General features: G+C 40.5%; 1 protein-coding gene across 8 annotated transcripts in view; it reads right to left on the bottom strand.

The window, feature by feature from the left end:
* Runx1t1 (RUNX1 partner transcriptional co-repressor 1) overlaps positions 1-21,976 on the bottom strand; it is a 150,644-nt gene that overhangs the window by 28,336 nt on the left and 100,332 nt on the right. For all 8 annotated transcript variants that reach the window (XM_036178166.1, XM_036178172.1, XM_036178169.1 and 5 more), the window contains 4 exons: positions 20,473-20,654; positions 8,336-8,586; positions 2,848-2,933; positions 2,012-2,213 (listed from right to left, as the gene is read on the bottom strand). In XM_036178166.1, coding sequence (XP_036034059.1) covers positions 2,012-2,213; positions 2,848-2,933; positions 8,336-8,586; positions 20,473-20,654 — 721 coding nt within the window. The remainder of the gene's footprint in view (positions 1-2,011; positions 2,214-2,847; positions 2,934-8,335; positions 8,587-20,472; positions 20,655-21,976) is intronic.

Here is a 21,976-nt window from a genome sequence, read left to right as displayed (position 1 = left end):
TTTTGGCTTTGTGTCAGAGACCTGAGGCTGCCTTTCTGAAGGATGTGACCGTTGGCCAACATTGGTCAGAGTCTATGCAATGGTGGTAACTACCTACAAAGTAGACCATATCCATGGCTAAGCAGTATCTTGCTTAAGGATGAAGTCCAGTGAGTTTCTGATACATCTATAGCACTGCAGAGCAGATAACAGCCCATAGCCTCAGTTGCATCTTTGCCTATCTCTTCCTCAAGGCCAGAATGAAGGATCTTCCTTACAGTGCCTCGAAGATGATAAGTACATGAAGTTTAAGGCTGATGCTATGAGTGTGCTCCACGGAGCCAGCCACACTCTAGGGTTCTATTCCTGAAGGCTTATTTACTTTAGGGCTTTCAATTTTTTTCTTACATTCGGTGGTTACAAACATCCCCCTTTGTTTCTTAGCAAATCTGCCACATTAACCAATTTTTGTTCACAATAAGAAAACAGAAACAAGATGCTTATTGTACTCAGCTCCACGTAGCTTTGTTTAGACCAATACCAGTTCAAATCAGACTTAATTCTTTTTTCATTATGTGCCTTAATGCAACCTGACAAATAAAACTGGTTTGCCCGTAAACTCTTTAGAACAATGCCTGTTGGGTAAATTATATGGCTAGGAATTTTCTTTATTTAATATTTATTATGGTAATGAGTGTTCAGCCTTCAGGGGTTTGCAGAAATCCACAAATCTAAATGCAAAGGAAACTGTATTTGCTTGGAATGATTTTATTTTTAAAAGGGATAATGTGAAATCAATAGCCAGATAAATATGCCTCAAATTTTTTTATTTCAATACATCAGCTATTGTACTAATGATTCAAAGTTACAGGTTTGTTGTGCATGTGGGCAAAACTGAGTTAGCAGGTGGGGATAGGGTGAACACATACGACGACAGAACAAGGGTCCATACAAGTCCATCTCCACAATGTTTAGTCAGATAACGCACACTCACAATGGCTAGCAATGTAAACGATAAAACCCATTATTCATTTAGTGACAAGTTCTCAGGCCACTTGAAATGTTTTCAGGTTGAATTTATCTTTTCGTGTCTTTGGGATTATATTCTATTTCTTACCCTGACAATCTACAAATATCAACACTAAATATAGTTTCATGTAGTCATAACACAGTCCCATTATAAAACTATAAGTAATAAAATCAAGAGTAAACAATCTAAATAAAGATAAATAATAGGAGTGCTACATTTTTAAATCATTAATTTTCACATGGCAGAAGACAACTGTATAGCATTCTTGTCGCCCATCCAGAGGGGCTTTGGGAAAAGCTGGCTTCTGTTTGTTTGATGAGACATAGCAACAGAACAAGATTGTCTTCCAGACTAGATCTTAATGAAAACTTAGAAAAGATGCTGAAGAGATAGCTCAGCAGCTAAGAGCATGCATTGCTCTTTCAGAGGGTCTGAGTTCAGCATCCATGTCAGGCAACTTACAATCATCAGTAACTCTAATTCCAAAGGAACTGACATCTTCTGACCGCCACAAGCACTGTACTCAAATGTACACACACACACACATACACACACACACACACATACAGAGAGAGAGAGAGAGAGAGAGAGAGAGAGAGAGAGAGAGAGAGAGAGAGGATTCCAAAAGTACATTCTTTTAAAGAGTCCCATAGAAACCTTGCTGGAAATGTTGGTACCCTAGTCACATGGCTGAGCATATATGTTGGCAGGTTTGAGGCAGAATCCCTTTCTAATAGCTAGCTAATGAAGGAGGGCACAGTCTGGTTCAGCTCTGAAACTCTGCCATAAGCTCAGTATATTTACCTGGAAAAAGTTTGAGTTTTATCACCATTTCTTAACATACCAGTCTGCCTATTTTCCTTGATGTCAAGGATATAGAAAATGTTTACTGACCTAAAACTCCCTCAGTACTCCTTATTTCAGAAACACATAAACGATTGTAATGAAGAGAATATGAAATAGGTGTTCAAGGTACTCAATTGAAAAACAAAATGAAAGTACCTAATGCAACTGGGTCTGGGTTGACAGGACTCTGCTGTCTGGAGTGGCTGCTGCTACTGCTGCCGCCCTTTTTCAAGTCCTCAGCATCACTGTAGCGCCGGATCCAGTAATTCAGTTCCTCCCGGTCTGCTTCCTGACATCGTCTGAGAACAGTGAGGGATCGTCTCGTCTTTTCTACCATGTCCATTATACAGTTTAACAGCTATGTGAGGAACAGGAGGGAAAGACGATTATATACATCACCACAAATTAAAACAACGGATGAGTAATGAAATACACTGTTTCAGGCCAATGAAACATAATATTTTCTTCCTGGAGGCTTTAGTGTAAGATTTTGATGGAAAGACTGTTGATGGACAGATCTGAAATTCAAACCCAATAATTGATCAAATTCAACAGAAATGAGGAGGGAAAAATAGCAGGTATAGATCGAGTCATGACAGATAGATACTTACCTAACAGTAAATCTGTCCTTCCAAATACAGAGCTCACTAAGCTATGAACCATGTGATCCTTCCACACTAAAACAGTGGCCTGTTGATCTGTGCTCTTCCAAGACCTAATATTTCTCTTAAGCAGCACTCATCAGTTTAGAAATCAGATCTTACATTCTTCTTCTTCTTCTTCTTCTTCTTCTTCTTCTTCTTCTTCTTCTTCTTCTTCTTCTTCTTCTTCTTCTTTTTCTTCTTCTTTCTTCAAATACTAACTTTCAGTACCTCACATAGTCACTCTCATTGTTCTCCAAGAACAGAACATCCCATACCTTCAAAGCACTTACAAAAACCTCACCTCCCTGATTCATAAAACAGGTTAGCCAAAAAATTCTGATGTCTTACATGATCAAGATGTTTCCATTCTTCTGCCCATTCTCTATCTGTTAGTCTGTGGTCAATCATTTCTTCTTGACGTGTGCCATGTAACCCTGCAAATGTAGAGGAGAAGGCTTAATCGTATTAAAGCCTCCAGCACAGAGTCAATATCTGCAGTCAGCACACAGCAACAACTACAGGAGGTGACACATAATGATTTGTTTATTTTTAATTAAGAAATTTTTTATTCATTTTACATACCAACCACAGATCCCCATCTCCTCCCTCCTCCCACCCAACATAATGACTTTGATAGGAGACCTCACAGATGAGAGCTGGGTACCCACATCGCATTCCTAAATTCTAATGAACCCAAGAAATCTTGTATTTTCAGTAACAAGTTAGGTTGAAGGAGAGACAATATTTTGCATTGTGAGGCCCTGGGTTCAATTCCCAGAAATCAAGCAATCAATCAATCAAACAAACAATACAGTATCAAATGTGGCTATCATGCATTAAAAATAAGGACAGTATAATTTATTTTAAGTGGGTTGGGCTATACTTTTTCAAAAGAAGCATGGTAAAAATTTCACGTTTTAGTACACTTAGAGGTGAATATAACCTTACTAGATCTTACACATCTAACTAGGTCCATAAACAAAAGTTGGGATAATATGAAAGCTATAAATGGCCACTCAACTTACCAAAATGCAAAAAGTAAGAAGAAATAAGATCTTTCCTTCCTTTTCAGTTGTTTTGTTTTGTTTGTTATTAGAGACAAGTTCTCCCCATAATGAGCAAACTAGCCTAACACTCAGTCTGAAGCCAAGGCTGGCCTTAAATGCTCAATCTTTCCACTCCAGTCTACAAAGTCTTGGGAATTTGGGCAGAAACCACCATACATAGCACCATACCATAGTCTTTATGGAAAAGAATCAATATGCCAATCACAAAATAACCTATACATTTTCAAGGCAAAAAATTGAAAATTCTAGCTCGAACATCATATGTATTAGGCTGGGGGGGGGTGGCGGGTGGCACATACCTCTAATCCCAGAACTTGGGAGGCAGAGCCAGGCAGATCGCTGTGAGTTCGAGGCCAACCTGGTCTATAGAGCAAGATCCAGGACAGACACCAAAATGACACAGAGAAACCCTGTCTCAAAAAAACTGAAAAGAAAACTAAGGTGGACTGGAAAGATGGTTCAGTCCATGAAGTACATGCCAGACAAGCAGGAAGACCTGAATTTGGATCTTCAGTGCCCACATGAAAAACCAGGATATGCCTTTAATCCCAGTTAATTCCTGGAGAGGCAAAAACATAGGATTCCTTCAGCTCACTGGCCAGCCAGTCTAGACCAATCAGTGAGCTTTGGGTTCAATGTATTCTGTCCAAAAGTAAGTAAGATGGGGATCAAGACTAATGCTGATCTCTATACTCTACATCCATGGGTACACACAGATACAAGGCAACATGGAAATGTTTACCAAGTGAGCACCAGTTTTTGTTTTCCCTAATATATGGTCTCACTCTAGCCTGGACTGGCCTAGAACTCATGGCCAATCCACCCAACTCAGCTCACCAAGTGCTGACATGACAGATGTGAAGCATTCTCCTGGCTCAGTACTGACATTAATGATGAGATGTTAGCTAAGAGGCTCACAGGAACACAAAGACCATGTGTCTCACTGAAAGAGCAGAAAGGTCTGATGAGGGGTCATCTTACAGAGTCACTTTGGACAAAGCCCCTTTACATTCTATTAAAGAAAGGCAATTAGTCTATGACATCATTTTCCACTTTAAATGGCTGAGTCCCTACAGTTGGCCCCCCCACTCCTCACAACGTTACTCTAAACAGAAAACCAGGGCTGGCAAGTCTGGGGTTTCTAGACATGAAGGCCTCTTACTGGAAGGGCCTCTATATGCACCAAATGACACTAGACTTACTACAAAACGTAAGTGCTTAGAAACCTTCCTCTGAGCTGATTTAGAAGGAAAAAAACAGGATGAGTCACAAGCCTGTTTTCATTCATGAATATATGTGTGTCTATGACTGATTGGATTAAATCAATCCATGACAGTCCTTTCTTAGGATAAAAAAATACCAAGTATAAAATGTTTTGCGTTATTTCTATCCAATTAGAAAGTATTCAGAGATACAATTTAAAACTTAAAATTGTCAATGCCACCTATTGGTAAAAAAGGAAAACTGCAAATATGTTTTTCTGATTTGCATAATAGAAAAGACACTGAGGGAAAGTAATATTCAGTTATTGCTCTGTTTGTTGTGATTATTTCAAGTTGAAATGTTTGCAAATATGTAATTTTTGTTGACTTGTTTGTTGCCTGTGTTTTTAGAGGAAAAAGCACTAATGTTAAAATTAGTCATCACAGAAAACAACTAGAGAGTGATAAGAATATAAATGTGACAGGGACACTCATGACAGTGGCATCTAGATATCTGCCTGTAAGGATCAAGAATTATAGAAGTCACAAATATGTCAAGGCTTCAGCTCACTACATCAATCCACATTCTCAGCGCCCAGGACAATTAATGAGTCATAGGATGTTTGTAGTTAATAGCAGCCCAGCATTTGTGGAACAGTGCTGGGATCCATCTCATTAAAAATTAATACCAATAACATCAGAAACACGTCTGATCCTCAGCATTTGGTGAAGAAACACAGGACTGACTCAATATGTTTGAAGTCTGAAGGTCATTGTTTGGTCTAATTGAATTAGAAAAGGAAAAATTTAAGAAAATGAAAGTTTACTTTTATCAGTATCTCAGATTCCCACACTTAAGTCCTCAAGCACACATGGTTTGGATCATACTAAGACCATAGAAGGATGTAAGGGGGAAACAGACATGATGAATAAGGAGGACACTCAACATTCATGAGATATTTGGCATTAACGTTGAGAGTTAATTTGTTCTTAGCTTCAGAAAATTCTAGATAAATGGGCCCAAATTTTAAGCTTACTGATAAACTAATGCTGCATACCAAGTGACTTTATTTAATTTATTCTAACAAGTATATGTCCCTACATGTAAGAGGCATTTATACACCATACCTTGATGAAGATTTTTCTAGCCTCAAAATAGCAGCTTGATGTAAGACCACAATTTGTTTCTCATACAAATTTTATTTCACATTAACACACACCAAACTCTGCCAGACTTTAGGGATGGCTAAGTAGGTGCACATATATCTAGAGATTAGCACTATTAGTTTTATAAACTGGTATAATTAAAAGGTGTGACACATGGTCTAGAGAAAAGTGCATAAAACCAGTGGTTGCAGATATAATTCATAAGGGAACAGTTCACATTACTGCATGAAAACACAATCAGTGTACATAAGCATAATTACTTCCGTCTTGATTACCCAATGGGACACACTAACTAATACTTCGCCAAACACCAGTTGTTGCCTAAGAAAGAGACCATTTCTATGCCCACAACTGGACATCTCTTGAGCCAGTTTCACAGTGGCCAGGGGACTCCGCTGCTATTTAAAAATGAGAATTTCTAGATGGGTGTGGTGGTGAACATCTTTAATCCTATCATTTGGGAGGGGCAGAGGCAGATGGATCTCTGTGACTTTGAGACCAGGCTGGTGTATGTAGTTAGTTCCAGAGTGGCCAGGGCTATATAGAAAGACTCTGTCTCAAAATGTAAATAAATAGATAGATAGATAGATAGATAGATAGATAGATAGATAGATAGATAGATAGATAGATAGATGATAGAGAAGGAGAGAGGGAAGGAGGGAGGGAGGGATGGATGGATGGATAAATGGATGAATGAATAAATGAATGAATGAATGAACGAACGTATAAATAGATAGATAGATAGATAGATAGATAGATAGATAGATAGATAAATAAATAAATAAATAAATAAATAAATAAATAAATAAATAAGAGAAATGAGCAGTTATGGTTTTCAGGGATTAAGTCATATAGTAAAGCTTTTGCAAAGGAGGTTGTTAGCATATCTGATGTACAGGTCAAAGTATCAGTCCAGACTGAAAATTAATATGGCCACTTCTAGAATCTCTTTAGAAATATTACCTGGTTGACTATCAGACTGGCTACTAAGAAAGCACAAATTGCATGCTTTGCCATTTTTCTGACATGCTATATAAATGTAGAAATGGCTGTTGTGGGGGCCAGAAATACTAACTCTCTCACAAGCAAAGCCTCAATCGTCTCTCCTCTCACTCACCCTTGCTGCTGACTATACATTCAGAAGGCTATATGCAAAAAGCAACAAGACCTGACATAAGATAACTACTACTTCCAGGTAACCTAGTTGAAAATTTCATATCAACTTCTGCATATCAGGTATCTGCCAGTGAAGAAAACAAAAACAACTGTCACTACTGTTCAAGCACAGTGGCCAGATGGTGGACTGTTTCCCAGAGTTCTACATCCTCTGCTCAGTTTTCTGTTTTCCCAGCTAAATTTCATCCCTTGTCTGCTGCCCACCAAATTTCAAATTCCCCATGCTCAGTAAATTTGCCAACAACTAGTTTTGTGGTAAAGGATGCCCCCTAATGTGTGAGGTCCAAAAAGAAGGGCAGCAGACTACTGCTCCCAGTGGTACCCAACAAAAATTAGGAACTAAAGGTGCCCTCATAAATGGCATACTTACTGATTGATGTCACCACCTCAACTACAGTCACATGTCACACCTTGCACCATTCATCCTGCCTCTGATGTTCCCATAGTTGACACTTGTCCTGCACAAGGTAATGTCTCCTAAAAACTTCACTTTAAGTAATTTGTGAAATGAAGACATGGATACAGGCAAATAGAATATATATTTGCCCAAAGCCACTCCTTTTGTTTTTTGATATTTGATGTAAATTTGACACTAATTCTTATCCCTACCATTTCTGAATAATGTACCAAAGTATTCCTCAAAGAATACCTGTCAAGTTAGGCCACAGACAACATGCCATATAATTCGTTGGAAATATGAAGTATATGGAGAAAGGAAATATAAAAATCAACTTTGACACAAAATTTCAGTGAAAGAAAGTAATTTAAAAAAATACCTGTGGCCTGATCATATTTGAAACCTCATATATTAAGAAAGAATTCAAGGAAACTCCATCTTGCTTTTGAAACTAGAGTTGATGGTTTGTATTTAATGCCCTCCTCCAAAAGCAAACAGTTAATCTGTTCCCTTAAAGCAGGCAAGTGATGCCGAGTACAGTGGTGCATGCCTAGAATCCCAACACTCAGGAAGTGGAGGGACTGCAAGTTTGAGGCCAACCTGGTTTACATAACAAGCCACTGTCTCAAAGTTAATTAATTAGTTAATTAAAATCCAAGTGATTTAAGGAGAGACACAGCATATTAGTAGAGTTTCTTCATAAAGGAGACAACATAAAGAGAGGTGTTGAGCTCCATAAGATTACATGTTCAAACTGAGTTGAGAAGTAATGGCATAAATCTTCAAACATCGAATCCCCAAAGAAGAAAAGAGATCTCCATTCTTACCCATAGGTCTAGCTCTGTCCCTGAGGTCCCTGTGGCTGGGGTGTCGATAGGAGTCCCTGTAGTGGTGGGCAATGGCCATATCATCCAAACGGTAATGCTGAGGTGGAGGTGGGGTGGGGTGAGGCAGGCCATTTGGCTGGTAGGATAAGCCATTATTTGGACTGTACCGCTGGCCTGGGCTAATAGTGCATGGTCGCTTGCTTGGATGTTCTGAGTGCAAAGGCTCTCTGTCAAAGCCATTTTCTTTGGTTCTGAGGAAGGAAGAAAAAGAATTTTGTTTCATAAAGGAGTCAACATAGTTCAGATCCTCCAACTTGAGTTTGTGATGATATCCAAGACAACATTTCTTCACTGGCCAGTAATTCACAAATTAAAAGCCTCCCAGAAACTCTAGAGGGATCCACTAAAACGATGCTCAGCCTGAAAGAATCTCCAGGCTACGAGCAGAAAATGCCACACTTGTTACCAAACTAGCAAACACCTTCGCAGCTACAGTTCATGTGATTAAGTCAGAAATAAGAGGAAACCCAGTCTCCTTCTACAGATGACACACTAATCAGAGAGGTGCTTAATTTCTAGCAAGCTATCCTAGTAGCTGTTGCAAAACTGGTTCACACCTATAATTCCAGCAGCAAGAAGGCTGAGGCAGGAGGACTAAATTCAAGGCCAACATCAGCTACATATTGAAATCCTATCTCAAAAAACCTCAGAGAAAAGACCTATTGTTCAGTGATATTTTATCAGAGTAGAGCATCATTACTATCAAGATGAATAATGTGTACCAATATATCCCACCTGGTATCTGACACTTGAGACCTGTGTTGTTGGAAATGGCAGTCTAAAATGTAAGTTAATTCAGATGAAATGAAATTTGAAACTCAATTTCTAGTAGCCACATTTCAGGTGCTCAATGGCCATGCATGACTTAAGATTACAGAACTTGATCTCAAAGATCCAAAATGTTCCCATATTCTATTTGCATGAAATGGTCCAACTGAATTCATACAGTAAGTCTAGAACCCCAATATTATCTTCTGTTACCAAAAAAAGAAATCAGTCAATAATCATACAGATAGCTGAGGCTAAAAGGAAAAGCTAGGTCACTTTTTTCTTATTATTTTAGAGGTGGGTTGGGATTGAACCCAAGGAATCAACACACAAATTTTCTGTCATTAAATTACACCCTCAGCCCTTGCATCTACTTGATTTTAAATTTGAGTAAATTCATCCCTAGAGAGTTTGTGTGTCCTGTCTGGGGTTTCAGGGTTGAAAAACAGGATAGGAACACGTCCAAATGAACTTCATCATGTACTGTACAGCATCGTGACCTTGACATTCAGGAGAAATGCATTTCATTAAAGAAACTAGATACCTAATTACTGCTCCTAGATTTGCAGAGACAAGTATGACTAAAGAGGTTCTCACTGGGGTGGAAAAATGGCTTAGAGGTTAAGAGCACTGACTGCTCTTCAAGAGGTCCTGAGTTCAATTCCCAGCAACCACATGGTGGCTCACAACCATCTGTAATAAGGTCTGGTGCCCTCTTCTGGTCATACATGCTGTATACATAATAAATAAATCTTAAAAAAAAAAAAAAAAAGAAAAAGAAAAAGAAAAAGCTGGGTGGTGGTGGCACAGCTTTAATCCCAGCACTCAAGAGGCAGAGGCAGGCGGATCTCTGTGAGTTCGAGGCCAGCCTGGTCTACCAAGTGAGTTCCAGGAAAGGCACAAAGCTACACAGAGAAACCCTATCTCAAAAAAAAAAAAAAAAAGAGGTTCTCGCTGAATAAATCTCTACTTCTTACAGACTAACCCAATAAACTCAGTAAGGAAGGAACAACTTGCATCTCACTCTGTCTAGAAGCAGAGCATTGGTCATCCATCTTCCTAGGAAAGTCACTTAATAAGAATCTTACCAATTCACATAGGCTGCAGAGTTCCACGTGCCTTTTAAGTTTTAGGAAGATACATAGCTAGAGAGCCCATTAGACAGTTTCCTTCTTTCTTAGCATTGGTGACAGTCCTTGTCTGGTTATAGCAAAGGAGCCTTGGAGGGAAAACTGAATCAATGGGGTAGATAACCAGAGGCAACAGGAGTCTGTTCCTGAAGGATGGAGTCCTGGTGACAATTTACACACACCAGCTAGGGGAGGATAAAGGGGTTGGAGGCCAAGAGTGCAAGCACCAAAGGAACAGAGGGAAAGTCTACAGAGTTTAATGGGAAATGAGTACATGCCCACTACAAGCCAAAGGAGATGGGAGACTTGGCCGATATTGGAAATGACAGCGGTGCATGGCCACCCTGGGAATGGCAGCCAGAAATCTCAATGCTGCTTCCATCAAGCATATGTCTGCACTTAACATACTGACTCCATACATATTGATCACTGGAATCAGACTGAAGTATCCCATATAGCTCAGACATTACCCAAATAATTTTTAAAGTGGAAAGAAACATTTTAGATATTGATTTATGGTGTCTGTCTCTGTGATCCTAATGTGTACTTTCATATCCTATACATTTTTGAATAATACAGTTTGACATTCAGTACATATTACCAGCATACATCAGTCGGAAAGCAGTGAAGACCATGACGAGCTATGAACATAATGCTAACCCAGCACCTACCTTACTGGCAGTGTGGTGTAGTGGAAAGAGCACGGGACTGGAAGTCAAGAGACCTGAGAGCTAGTCCTGGCTCTTCCACGACTAGCTGTGTGACCTTGGGCAAGTCACTTAACCTCTTTGGACCTCAGTTTGCTCATCTGTAAAATGAAAGGGTTGGACTAGATCAGTGGTTTTCAAACTTTGACACCTGACGTGCATACAGGATTCTGTAGGCAATGAAGGACTGTTTGCCCTGCCAATCAGGATGTAAAGGTCCAGCAAAACCCACTGATTATTCTTACCTGTTTTATAAAATGAGGTTCTGCCTAAGATTTCATTTTTAAAGAAAAAAATAATCTGCTGCTAAAAAATCAAGTTTGAAAACCACTGGACTAGATGACAGCTGAGGTCCCTTCAGGTTTGAAAACCCAACAATCCAATGCCTCTGTTACAGTAGTCTAACATGGTTAAGGGCATTACTATAAAGATTAAAACATCCAGAGATGATGGCTTTCTGGACAAGCTTAAGTGTGTAACCCAGCTATCGCATGTCAAGTTTTCCACTGTGTTACAGAATGTATTATTTTTAGGTGTGTGTGTGTGTGTGTGTGTGTGTGTGTGTGTGTGTGTGTAGAAATAAAAACATACTCTAAATATCCTACAGCAGCCCCTTAGCACTTCTTTATATCAAAATATCTTTGACACATTTGTGTCATACAAGTACAGCTTATGGCTTTTGTTTCTCCTTATTTCAATGACATCAACAGCAACAGGTAACAGTTAACAAGTCCTGCCAATTCTCAAATGGATAGATTTACTATCTATCTCCATTCCTACATGAGCCTCTGATCAGGGCTTTTACTTCAAGGACCCAATTACATGAAACAACACCCATTTCCAAGCCTTGAAACATGGACACAGCTAGGTCTGGAGTTTGTCCTCTTTAAGGCCCCTACATTCTAGCCTGAGTCCCCACTGGGGAAGTTATAAAGCACATCTCAGTGAGAGTAGTTATAGTTCACAGCAGAGCACTGATATAGATCTAGGAAGCTTCCTTGGGGCACCTCTGTCTAGTTATAAAACTCACCCTACTCACGGACATGTGTCCAGAGTAGTAACTAAAACAACTTAATTGCTATTTGTCTCTCTGTCTTAGAAATGCCAATAACCATCTATACCTCATTTGCTTAGGTAAATTCCATATTTGCATTTTTATTTGTTGCCCTTTTCAAAGTGTATTAGGCAAAATTAAATACCTTCTCATTGTCCCAAAACAGCCTGTAAGACTTGTCTGGGTATAGGCAATGCTCCATTGCCTAGGAAACTACAGAATGGGGAAGACTGGCCCTGACGTGGTGGTATACAGCTGTAATCCCAGCACTTAGGAAACTGACACAGGAAGATTGAGAGTTCGAAGCCAGACTATGCTACAGTCTCAAAAAGAGGCAGTAGCTAAAATTCTAATCTTGGTTCCATAACAGATGGATATATTCCTCCATCAAGTGCCTTAGATGCCCACGTACTTGGGCTCAGCAGGCATTTCAAACTGGGTGGACTCACCCGGTCCTCTCTTCTTTCACCACCTCTAAAGTGTCTCTAGAACTCAGCCATGTCTTCTGTAGACGTAGACTATGTTGATGGTCTCTGATACACCTCTGGCCCATCCTCTCTGACTCCAAATGCTTTGATCTCCATCCTCTCTTATCACTGTCCCACTGAGCCAGCATCTAAGCATGGCCAGGGCTGTACTCCCAACTTGTTTGCTGTTTGTTTCAACTCTGGACTGTCCCTCTGAGAAAATGAGCTAGGAGACACTAATATGAAATCCTTTCTGTCAAGCACAAAGACTTAACATTATTTTTTTTTCTTAAACTTCTATGTCTATATCTCAATTTTAGGAGGAAAAAATTCTATTAAAGAAAAGATTAAGGGTATTAATAACTCAATATTAAACATATTTTCCATCTTCTGACATGTGCTATTTGTTAAGATTTCCATAGCATGACTAACTGCACTTTGACTCACAGGAGGGGAAAAAAATCATTCTTAAAGCATAACTGTATAAGAGGTTCCTTCATAAATTGTTCAGAAATGGATGACTTTAAATAAGAATTCCACATCATATATTCTTTTTTCTTGATGTGCATCTGAAACAAAAAAATATACTGTCAATCTTCCCACCTCTTTAAAAAGAAAATCAAAGCTAATCCTTCATGAAAACCTGTGATTTCTGTGTTTTGCTATCAGTCTGCAGGAAGGGGGACATTTCGATGACGAGGAACAGAGAAACAGATATCAGAATGCCACAGAACAGACACCAGGGGGCCAGATGGAGAAAATCACCTTTAATCTTTCTATTGCTACAACTACCCAAGAGAGACACATTCTGGCAACACACACAACTGTCTGCAGAACGATATGCAAGGCAGGTGGATGTCTGCTATTCCAGACACACAGAAAATGCCTAGACCTTCACAGATTTTAACATGCAGGATCAGAAAGCGACCTGAGCCTCCCTTCCCCCAGTGGGAGGAAGAGATTTTCCTTCACGTGCCTCCTGACACTGACCATCTGTTCCACAGCGAGAGTGTCACTGACTGTCCCCTGTGCATCTTCTAATCTCTGCCACTGCAGAAATAGCCCGTGTTTTCTCTTGCTGCCTTTATGCTCTAACTTCCCATCTGTACACTCTAGTTGGAGCCCTCCAGTTTCTCCTGGTCATTTCGCCAATCTCCACATTTGGCTCCTGGGCCTTTCATGGCTATGTTCATTCATGTATTTAAGAAATACATCCTTTAAAAATAAATAAAGACTATTGGGGGAAGAGGTAATTTTATATACTATTGAAAATAACCGTAGTAAGGTTAGCTGGAACGATTTTTCCAGTGGAAGGGGATTATTTTCTTTGTACTTTGCATTAGGTATTAGTATATATAATGTGCCACCCCAAGTTTCAATGGAAATACAAGATGAGACTTGATCTTTTTTTTCCATTTTATTGAAAATGGATTCTTTTCTCATACAATAGATCCTGATTACAGTTTCCCCTCCCTCTACACCTTCCAGCTCCTTCCCTCCTTCCTCCCCACTATTTCTGCCTCTCATTTGAAAAGAACAGCCTTCTAGGAGTTGCTGGGCAGTGGTGGCACACACCTTTAGTCCCAGCTCTCAGGCAGACTGTGAGTTCAAGGCCAGCCTGGGCTACAGAACAACTTCCGGGACAGGCTCTGTAACTACACAGAGAAACCCTGTCTCAAAAAACAACAACAACAAAACAAAACCAAAAAAAGTTACAACGAAGTCTAACAAAATAAAATATAGTAAGATTAAAAACAACAACAACAACAACAACAACAATCCCATTGAAGTTAGTAAGACAAACAACAGAAGGAAAAGACCCCAACAGAAGGCACAAGAATCAGACACCCACTTGTTCACACACGTAAATCACCAGGAGTTGGCTCCAGCATTTAGCTCTGTTATTTGCTGGCCATATGCACACAGGAGGCATAACCTTCTAAGAAATTCCGTGTTTCCATTTGCAAAATGAGGACTGATTATCTTAGACCTGCTGAGAGGACTAGAGGAATGAGTGAAGACCATATGTCTGACATCCAAAATGTTCATCAAAATAGTTAGTTTTCCAGTGATGGAATTAGAGGCCAGTATTAGGAAATCACAGCTTTAAGAACATTAAGTGTTGAAGTTGGAGAATCTAGGGTTAGGATTCCCCCCTTGTAAGCCTTGTTACCTCAAACACTGTATCCAATCTTCCTGAATCCATGCATAACACTGTAGGTTAGTGGTTGGATTATTTAGTATGGGGCCTGGAACATCTTAAGACCTCAGTAAATAGTAGGTAGCCATTACTACAGAATTGTAACTGGGAATCCTTCATTCACATAACAGATACTGAGTCAGGCTGTGAGACATTAGTACAGTCATGACATGTAAGACGCAGGAATGAGGCCAGACACCATCAATGGGAATATAAAGCTAGACATCAGGAGTATTTGGAACAGCTGGACCCTACAGAAGTGGCAAGAAGGAAGGCTACTTCAGTTGAAGCTAGAATTCATGGTGGTGGAAATGTCCCTGCAACTACAGCTTCTTTCTCAGCCAAATCTATTTTACAAGAAGGCTTCATAACTGATGTGACTAAGAAAATAATTACCACAAAGATTATTGCACACTTATTGAAAGTGAGGAATGCACAAATGATACGTGAAAAATATGACTGTATGACTAAAAAACCCTACTTTTTCATGGATGCTAAATGAAGTTGATCATGCAAGTTTAGTTCTTATTTATAGAGCTGATTAATCATGCAGTTTTCCTCTAATGTATACCTACCAATTTTCTTTTTCGAAAATCAAAAAGATTGAACCCTCATTCATTTTACTAAGGAGAAATGAGCACACACAGGTCAGTTGGTGAGTAAGGTGGTGCCAAACCCTACATATTCAACCAACCCAGTTTCAGAATGACAGACTTTTGATCTCTAACCTTCAGCATTTACTAACTACTCATTAAGCCAGGAAACCTAGATCATTATGGATTTTTCTATCATTAAAAATATGCATACACCCTTAGAACATAACACTGTGGCATTTACCTACTTCTGCAGTTACAGAAAAGAAATGACTTAGAGAATGAGGAAAACAATCCAATTCTTAACTGAGCTTTTCTTATTTAAATTCTGCACCTTCAAATCTATTTTGTATACTGCAAGATTTCAGCACTTAAATACAACCATTCTCCATTAGGAAGTTCTGTGACTTTGGTCAAATTTTGTAAGCCTTGATTTCCTCAAGTATGAAGAGAAGCAGTTGACTTGCTCCATCCATTCACTCCCTCCCAGGTGGCAAATTATATAAGTTTAAGTTTCAAACAAGTTGCTTTTTGAAATGTTTAGGGGGTGCATATCACTCCCCTTCTACAGCTTCAAAAGCAAAAGTCTGAGAGTGTTAAACTGAGGAATGCAGTCATATCGAAATGATGATAAAGAGAACTGGTATGCAGGAGCAATCGTTTGAGTGGGTTAAGAGAAGGCAAACAAGCAGTGGTCCCCATCCAAAAGCAAAGGTCAATTCATTGGCTTTTGTGAGTGAGAACCGTTCTCTGAGGAAGAGCAGAATAACAGGTGGTAATACAATATTCAAGGCAGAACAGGCACCTGCTAGACCAAGGCTCTGGGAAGAGAAAGATGACAGTCAGCATCAAACTAGTATCTTTCCACAACCTTCATTTTCATTCCCTGTGCAGTGTCCAGGAGATGAAGCACCCCCTGTTCTTCTCCTCCTTATGCTCATATTCAGGCCTGATGAGCCATCAGAGCTGGCTATATATGGGGGACTAACTTCCCTCTATTTGTTCATTATACGAAACTGGTTCATAAAAAGAAAAAAAGAGGGGATGAGGCAAGACACATTATAAAAGGACAAACGAAGGTCTCAAAGAAAGAAGAATGAATGAGAATAAATATCCCCCACAAATGGAAATTCTCCTTCCATAATATTTGGAGAAAAAGCATGATTTCAAAATGAAAATCAGTTTTGGGTTATTTCTCTGTCTGTCTGTCTGTCTGTCTGTTTGTTTTAGGCTCTATAGTATTCTTCCACAGACCTAAAAATTCTGTTCAGGAACTCTCCAGCTAATTTTATAAGAAATTGTAAAGCACTTTACTGTTTTATAGAGAGGAAGGCAAAGGAATAGTTTCATAAACTTCCCTAGGGAATGAACTTCTCTGTAAATGACAATCACACTGGCCACACCCAGTGGTGTATGTCTATAATTCTAACATTGGCAAGGCTGAGGCAGTAGGATCAGGAGTTCAACATCTTCCTTGGCTATATAGAGAGTTTGAAGCTGGCCTGTTACATGACACCATCTCAAATAAAAATATAACAATGATAGTTTAAAAGACAATAAAACATAGCCAGTGAAAATAAATTTAGGGATGAGAATAAAGTTAAGCCTCCCAAAGTCCATTCCTGAAACATTCTAGCTTGGCAATCATCAGAGAATTTAAACCCCCCAAAGTTGTAAACAAAATATAGAGCGTTCTTTTGTTCATGACATGTCATGAACAAATTACCAAAATGTGTTTTCTCCTCAGGTGTCAGCTTTTCCCTCTTCCAGTGACTGATGGCTCCCAGTGTTATTACAGAAACAGATTGATCTTTTTAATGAGCCACTTTAATAGACTCCGAAATCTCACCGTGGCTGCTCATCCATGTCAGACCATATGCACCAACCAAACATTCACTGAAACAACAAAACTGTGCTGTCAGACAGCTATGTACTCTATAAAATTTCATACAGTAGAGCAGGATATACAAGTAAATAACCAAAGAAGAAGAAATGCATATGCAAACAAGATGCAGGAAATATATGCAAAATCATACTGTAGAGATCCATATTTTCTTGGCTCTGATAAAATTCCCACAAGATACAAATGTATTTACACAACATATTTTTATTACTCTTCCTCCAATTTGCCATCTCTCCATAATAGAAGACACGTCAGCTTGAGAAAGAAATGTTCCATTAAAAAAACCTTCACAGGAAATCTGACTGCAGCTACTGTCCCTACATAATTAAGACAGGGTAAGATGGGAGATTCCTAGTGTAGTCTACCTGACTGAATGCACACATGTGCACACAAGGATAGATGGGAGACTCCTAGTGTGGTCTACCTGACTGAATGCACACATGTGCACATAAGGAATCATAAGAACAAGAATGCTATCTACATTTATTGTAGATATCTAAACTTTCCCCCGTTATACCCTCCTAGAAATAAACTCTCTTTCTCACAGTTTAGTACTTGTCTTGCTGGAAAGGTGGACTATCTCAGTACCTATACACACTACTCACTTCCTGCAATGTTAATGTGTTTGGATTGGTAAGAAGTGCACATGCAAGCCATCTACCCTTGAGCATCTTCATGGCTGATACACTCCCATACTTAGCATACATAGCTCCATTTAAAACCTGAAATGCTGAAGGCTTAAACACTTACTCAGCTAACTGAGACATCTAGCTCACCCTTTCAAGGGCTCAGGGAGGATCACAGAAGAGGAAAAATGTCTAGGCAGAAAGATGGGAAAAAGTGTTATGAAATGCAGTCCTCTGCACATGACAGGGCTGTCCACCCATGAACTCACAGAAGTGGTGGCTACCTACATAAGACTAGGCCTATCAATATCATATGATAGGTGGGGAAGGGACCCAAAAGGCCCTACTCCTCACTAAGAAGCTAGAGGCAGTCAATGGTTTCTAGAAGAAGGGTCATGTTCCTTAGGAGTATAGTCACTGATGAGTTTCCCTCTTCAAATAAATAGTCCCAACTCATATTAATGTAAGCATCCATAATCACATTCAGTTGGCCACAAAAAGAAAAGAAGGAAAAAATACCAAAAAGTGGGAGAAGGACTTGTTGGGAAGAATTGGTTTGATAGAAGGACAAAGAGGATAATTCATGGGAAATATGAAGGCATATAAAATAGAAATATAAACACACTCAGCACGCGCACGTGCACACGTGTGTGCACACACACACACAAGTATATAAATTTTAAGTCCTATGTCGAGCCAGGCTTGGTAGCTCATGCCAATAATCTAAGAATTTGGGAGGCTGAAACAAGAAGATTGTTGTAAATTCGAGGATAACCTGGATTATGCATTGAGACCCTTCTCCAAAAAGACGAGGAAGAAGAGGAGGAGGAGAAAGAAACAGAGGGAGGGTGGGAGGGGGGAGGAGGGAGAAACAGAGGGGGAGGAGGGAGGAACAGAGGGAGGATGGAGGAGGAGAAGGGAGAAACAGAGGGAGGATGGAGGAGGAGGAGAAAGAAACAGAGGGAGGACAGAGGGGGAAGAGGGAAAACAGAGGGAGGATAGAGGGGGAGGAGGGGGAAACAGGGAGGACAGAGGGGGAGGGAGAAACAGAGGGAGGATGGAGGAGGAGGGAGAAACAGAGGGAGGATGGAGGGGAGGAGGGAAAAACAGAGGGAGGATAGAGGGGAAGGAGGGGGAAACAGAGGGAGGATGGAGGAGGAGGGAGAAACAGAGGGAGGATGGAGGAGGAGGGAGAAACAGAAGGAGGATGGAGGGGAGGAGGGAAAAACAGAGGGAGGATAGAGGGGAAGGAGGGGGAAACAGAGGGAGGATGGAGGGAGAAACAGAGGGAGGGTGGAGGAGGAGGAGGGAGAAACAGAGGGAGGGTGGGAGGAGGAGGAGGGAGAAACAGAGGGAGGACGGAGGGGGAGGAGGGGGGAACAGAGGGAAGATGGAGGGGGAGGGAGAAACAGAGGGAGGATGGAGGAGGAGGGAGAAACAGAGGGAGGATGGAGGAGGAGGGAGAAACAGAGGGAGGATGGAGGGGAGGAGGGAAAAACAGAGGGAGGATAGAGGGGGAGGAGGGGGAAACAGAGGGAGGATGGAGGAGGAGGGAGAAACAGAGGGAGGATGGAGGGGAGGAGGGAGGAACAGAGGGAGGATGGGAGGGGAGGAGGGAGAAACCTTACTTCAAGAGAATGGACTGTAACATAAGAACTGCTTAACAGGATCGGTAATCACTGCAAGTAACATGGCTTGATTGTAATAATTTAGATTTGAAAAGCCAGTAATGTGTTCAAGGGCAGCTCATCTGGCCAGAAAGAGAGGTCTTGGGTAGTTTCAAGGCTCCTAAGTTCCTGTGAATGCAGAACACAATTGTACCAGAGGTCTGGCTTCTCAAAGCTGTTTGAAATGCAGAGAAAGACAACAGATCAAGAGAGAGAGTAAAGAGAGTAAAGACATAAGTTCTAGAATATAGTTTCATTTTAAGCATCTTCATAGTTCACACATATTGTGCAAAATTCTGCTAAGACTTCATATACAAGCTATGAATCCCTACGGCTGAAGGATTCATGAAAACAGTTTAATAGGGCACGTGCAAGCTTCATGTGTATGCCATATTCAACAATTAACCGGCAGGTCCAATGAGAGGGCTTCCCTGACAGAGACAGAGAACGTGATGGGGTAAATATTGACTGGTGAAGAATTTCTTTTCGTAGAACTCTTCTGTTAGCTCTACCATATACCTGTTATTTGGACTTAGTTCATCTTGCTTTCCATATGTTTTCTCTGAGTTCATATAGCAATTCTTAGATCAAATAGCTACTGCTCTCTGTTCACTAACACATATAGGCCAGCTTTCAAATGCATCATGATTTCAGGAAACAGAACATCAACTTTCACAAACACTGAAGGGTCAAATGCACGGTTGAGTTCAGCTATGCGGTAAGTGAGACTTTCATGGCTGAGGAGTGTCTAAGAACCCTTGGCAGTACTTGGTACTCTCACCAATCATTCATCTTTACATTCTAGTTTTAATAATGAAAGCTGCAGGTCAATCTGAACAACAACTGCCCAGGCTGGTCCCGTGAGAGTTGGAGGCTAACAATTTCCAAGTGACCTAAAACATGTCTTCATACTTGAGACAGGAGGAGAGGCCACAGCTAGTCCAGGGGCCCCTCCCTCTCACCTGTCTGGAGTTCGCCTCTTCCCGTTTTCGTTCACGTCGAGAAGCAGCTCTGAGGAGTCAACAGGGGAGGTGGTGCTGGCATCCAGAAGCAGCTGTTCATGCTGAGCGAGGTACTGGGCAGGGTTCTGTTTGGCTAGCCTTGCACAGTGGAGGAGTTCACGCTGTAGCAGGGGCAGGTTGGCCTGCAAGAGCAAGAGATGGGACAGTCAAAGGCTGCTTCTGGGCGGTCTACCTACTGAGTTTCAAGCCTAAACCTTGGAGCAGCACAAGCAACGATGTAACCACAACCATGTCAGCCCAACTTGCCTCAGGGTAATACGACAAGGTGCTCGGCTTGCTCCATAGCCATGTGTGAGGTGTTTGCCCCTGCAAGTCTCTTTCTCCTCTTTCCTTACTGCTAACACTTCCAGTGGCCCCTGTGAATCCTAAGGGCCTCAAAACTGTAGAAGTTCTACAACAGGTAAGATTCAAGTTCCATCCATGAGGAAATGTTGGTTTTTTCCCCAAAGAAAAAAAGGTTATATAAAGTACTCGTAGTACAATTAAGCTCAGAAAAGGCCCCTCAGCACACTTGATTATAATTAGGGACTTGCTGTTCAAATAATAGGCCAGTCTCCTGAAATATCTTCTGTTACTTTCTAACTTCATATGACAGGCTGATAGATAATCCTGACACTCTCCAATGTAATAAGATAGGACGCCAATTTTATACATGGTGAGATATCAAAACGAAACCAAGGACAGCACTGTATTTACTATGAGCAGCTTTGATATAAATTCAGATTGTTGCTGCTTTTATTTATTTTCTTTATCTTTTTATTTATGGAGGGAGGAGATAGCAATAGAAAATGAAGTGTGCTCATTTGTTCCCCCAATAATATTTCACACTCAAAACTAAAGTCAGTAATACAGATGTCATCATGACTCAAGGATTTGATTTGTAGGAGCTACACCATGTACACTGATGAATCCATCAGGTAGAAAAGCATTTCTAAATATAGGACATTCTAGCTGCCTCCAACTTTGGGCCCAAGAGCCTTTGGAACAGCACCCTGGTGTGTTGCAGCAGGCCCTGGAGCTGTCTACTTGCACTTTAAATCCTTCTGCTGAGAATATTGATCAAGGAACAAGCTTATTACAATACTATAGCTGATTTCTATACCCATGGATTTCCAGATGAAGATGACTGCAACATTCCACACAGTGCCACAAGGGACAATGGCCTGCACAGGCTCAGTGCTCACAACAAATGAGTAAAGAATGTAGTTCCAAATGTTCTTAAAGCTCTTGTTTTCCACCCTGGTGAAGGTAGAACTACAATATACCATGTCATGAAGTAACAAAACCAAAGACACCTTCAAAGCCAAGCCTGAGGTCATACACTCCTACATCCAAGCTCTCAGGAGGCTGAGGCAGGAGGAAATGCCATTGAGTTCAAGGCCACCCTTGGCTGCACAGTGAATTCCAGGTCTGCCAGGATAACATGAGCCTCTGTCTCCAAATT

This window comes from Onychomys torridus, chromosome 2 (genome assembly GCF_903995425.1).
Source record: "Onychomys torridus chromosome 2, mOncTor1.1, whole genome shotgun sequence".
In the NCBI taxonomy this organism is placed as follows: Eukaryota; Metazoa; Chordata; class Mammalia; order Rodentia; family Cricetidae; genus Onychomys; species Onychomys torridus.
Note: the sequence above shows the minus strand (reverse complement) of the source record. Positions and strands in the feature narration are given on the sequence as shown.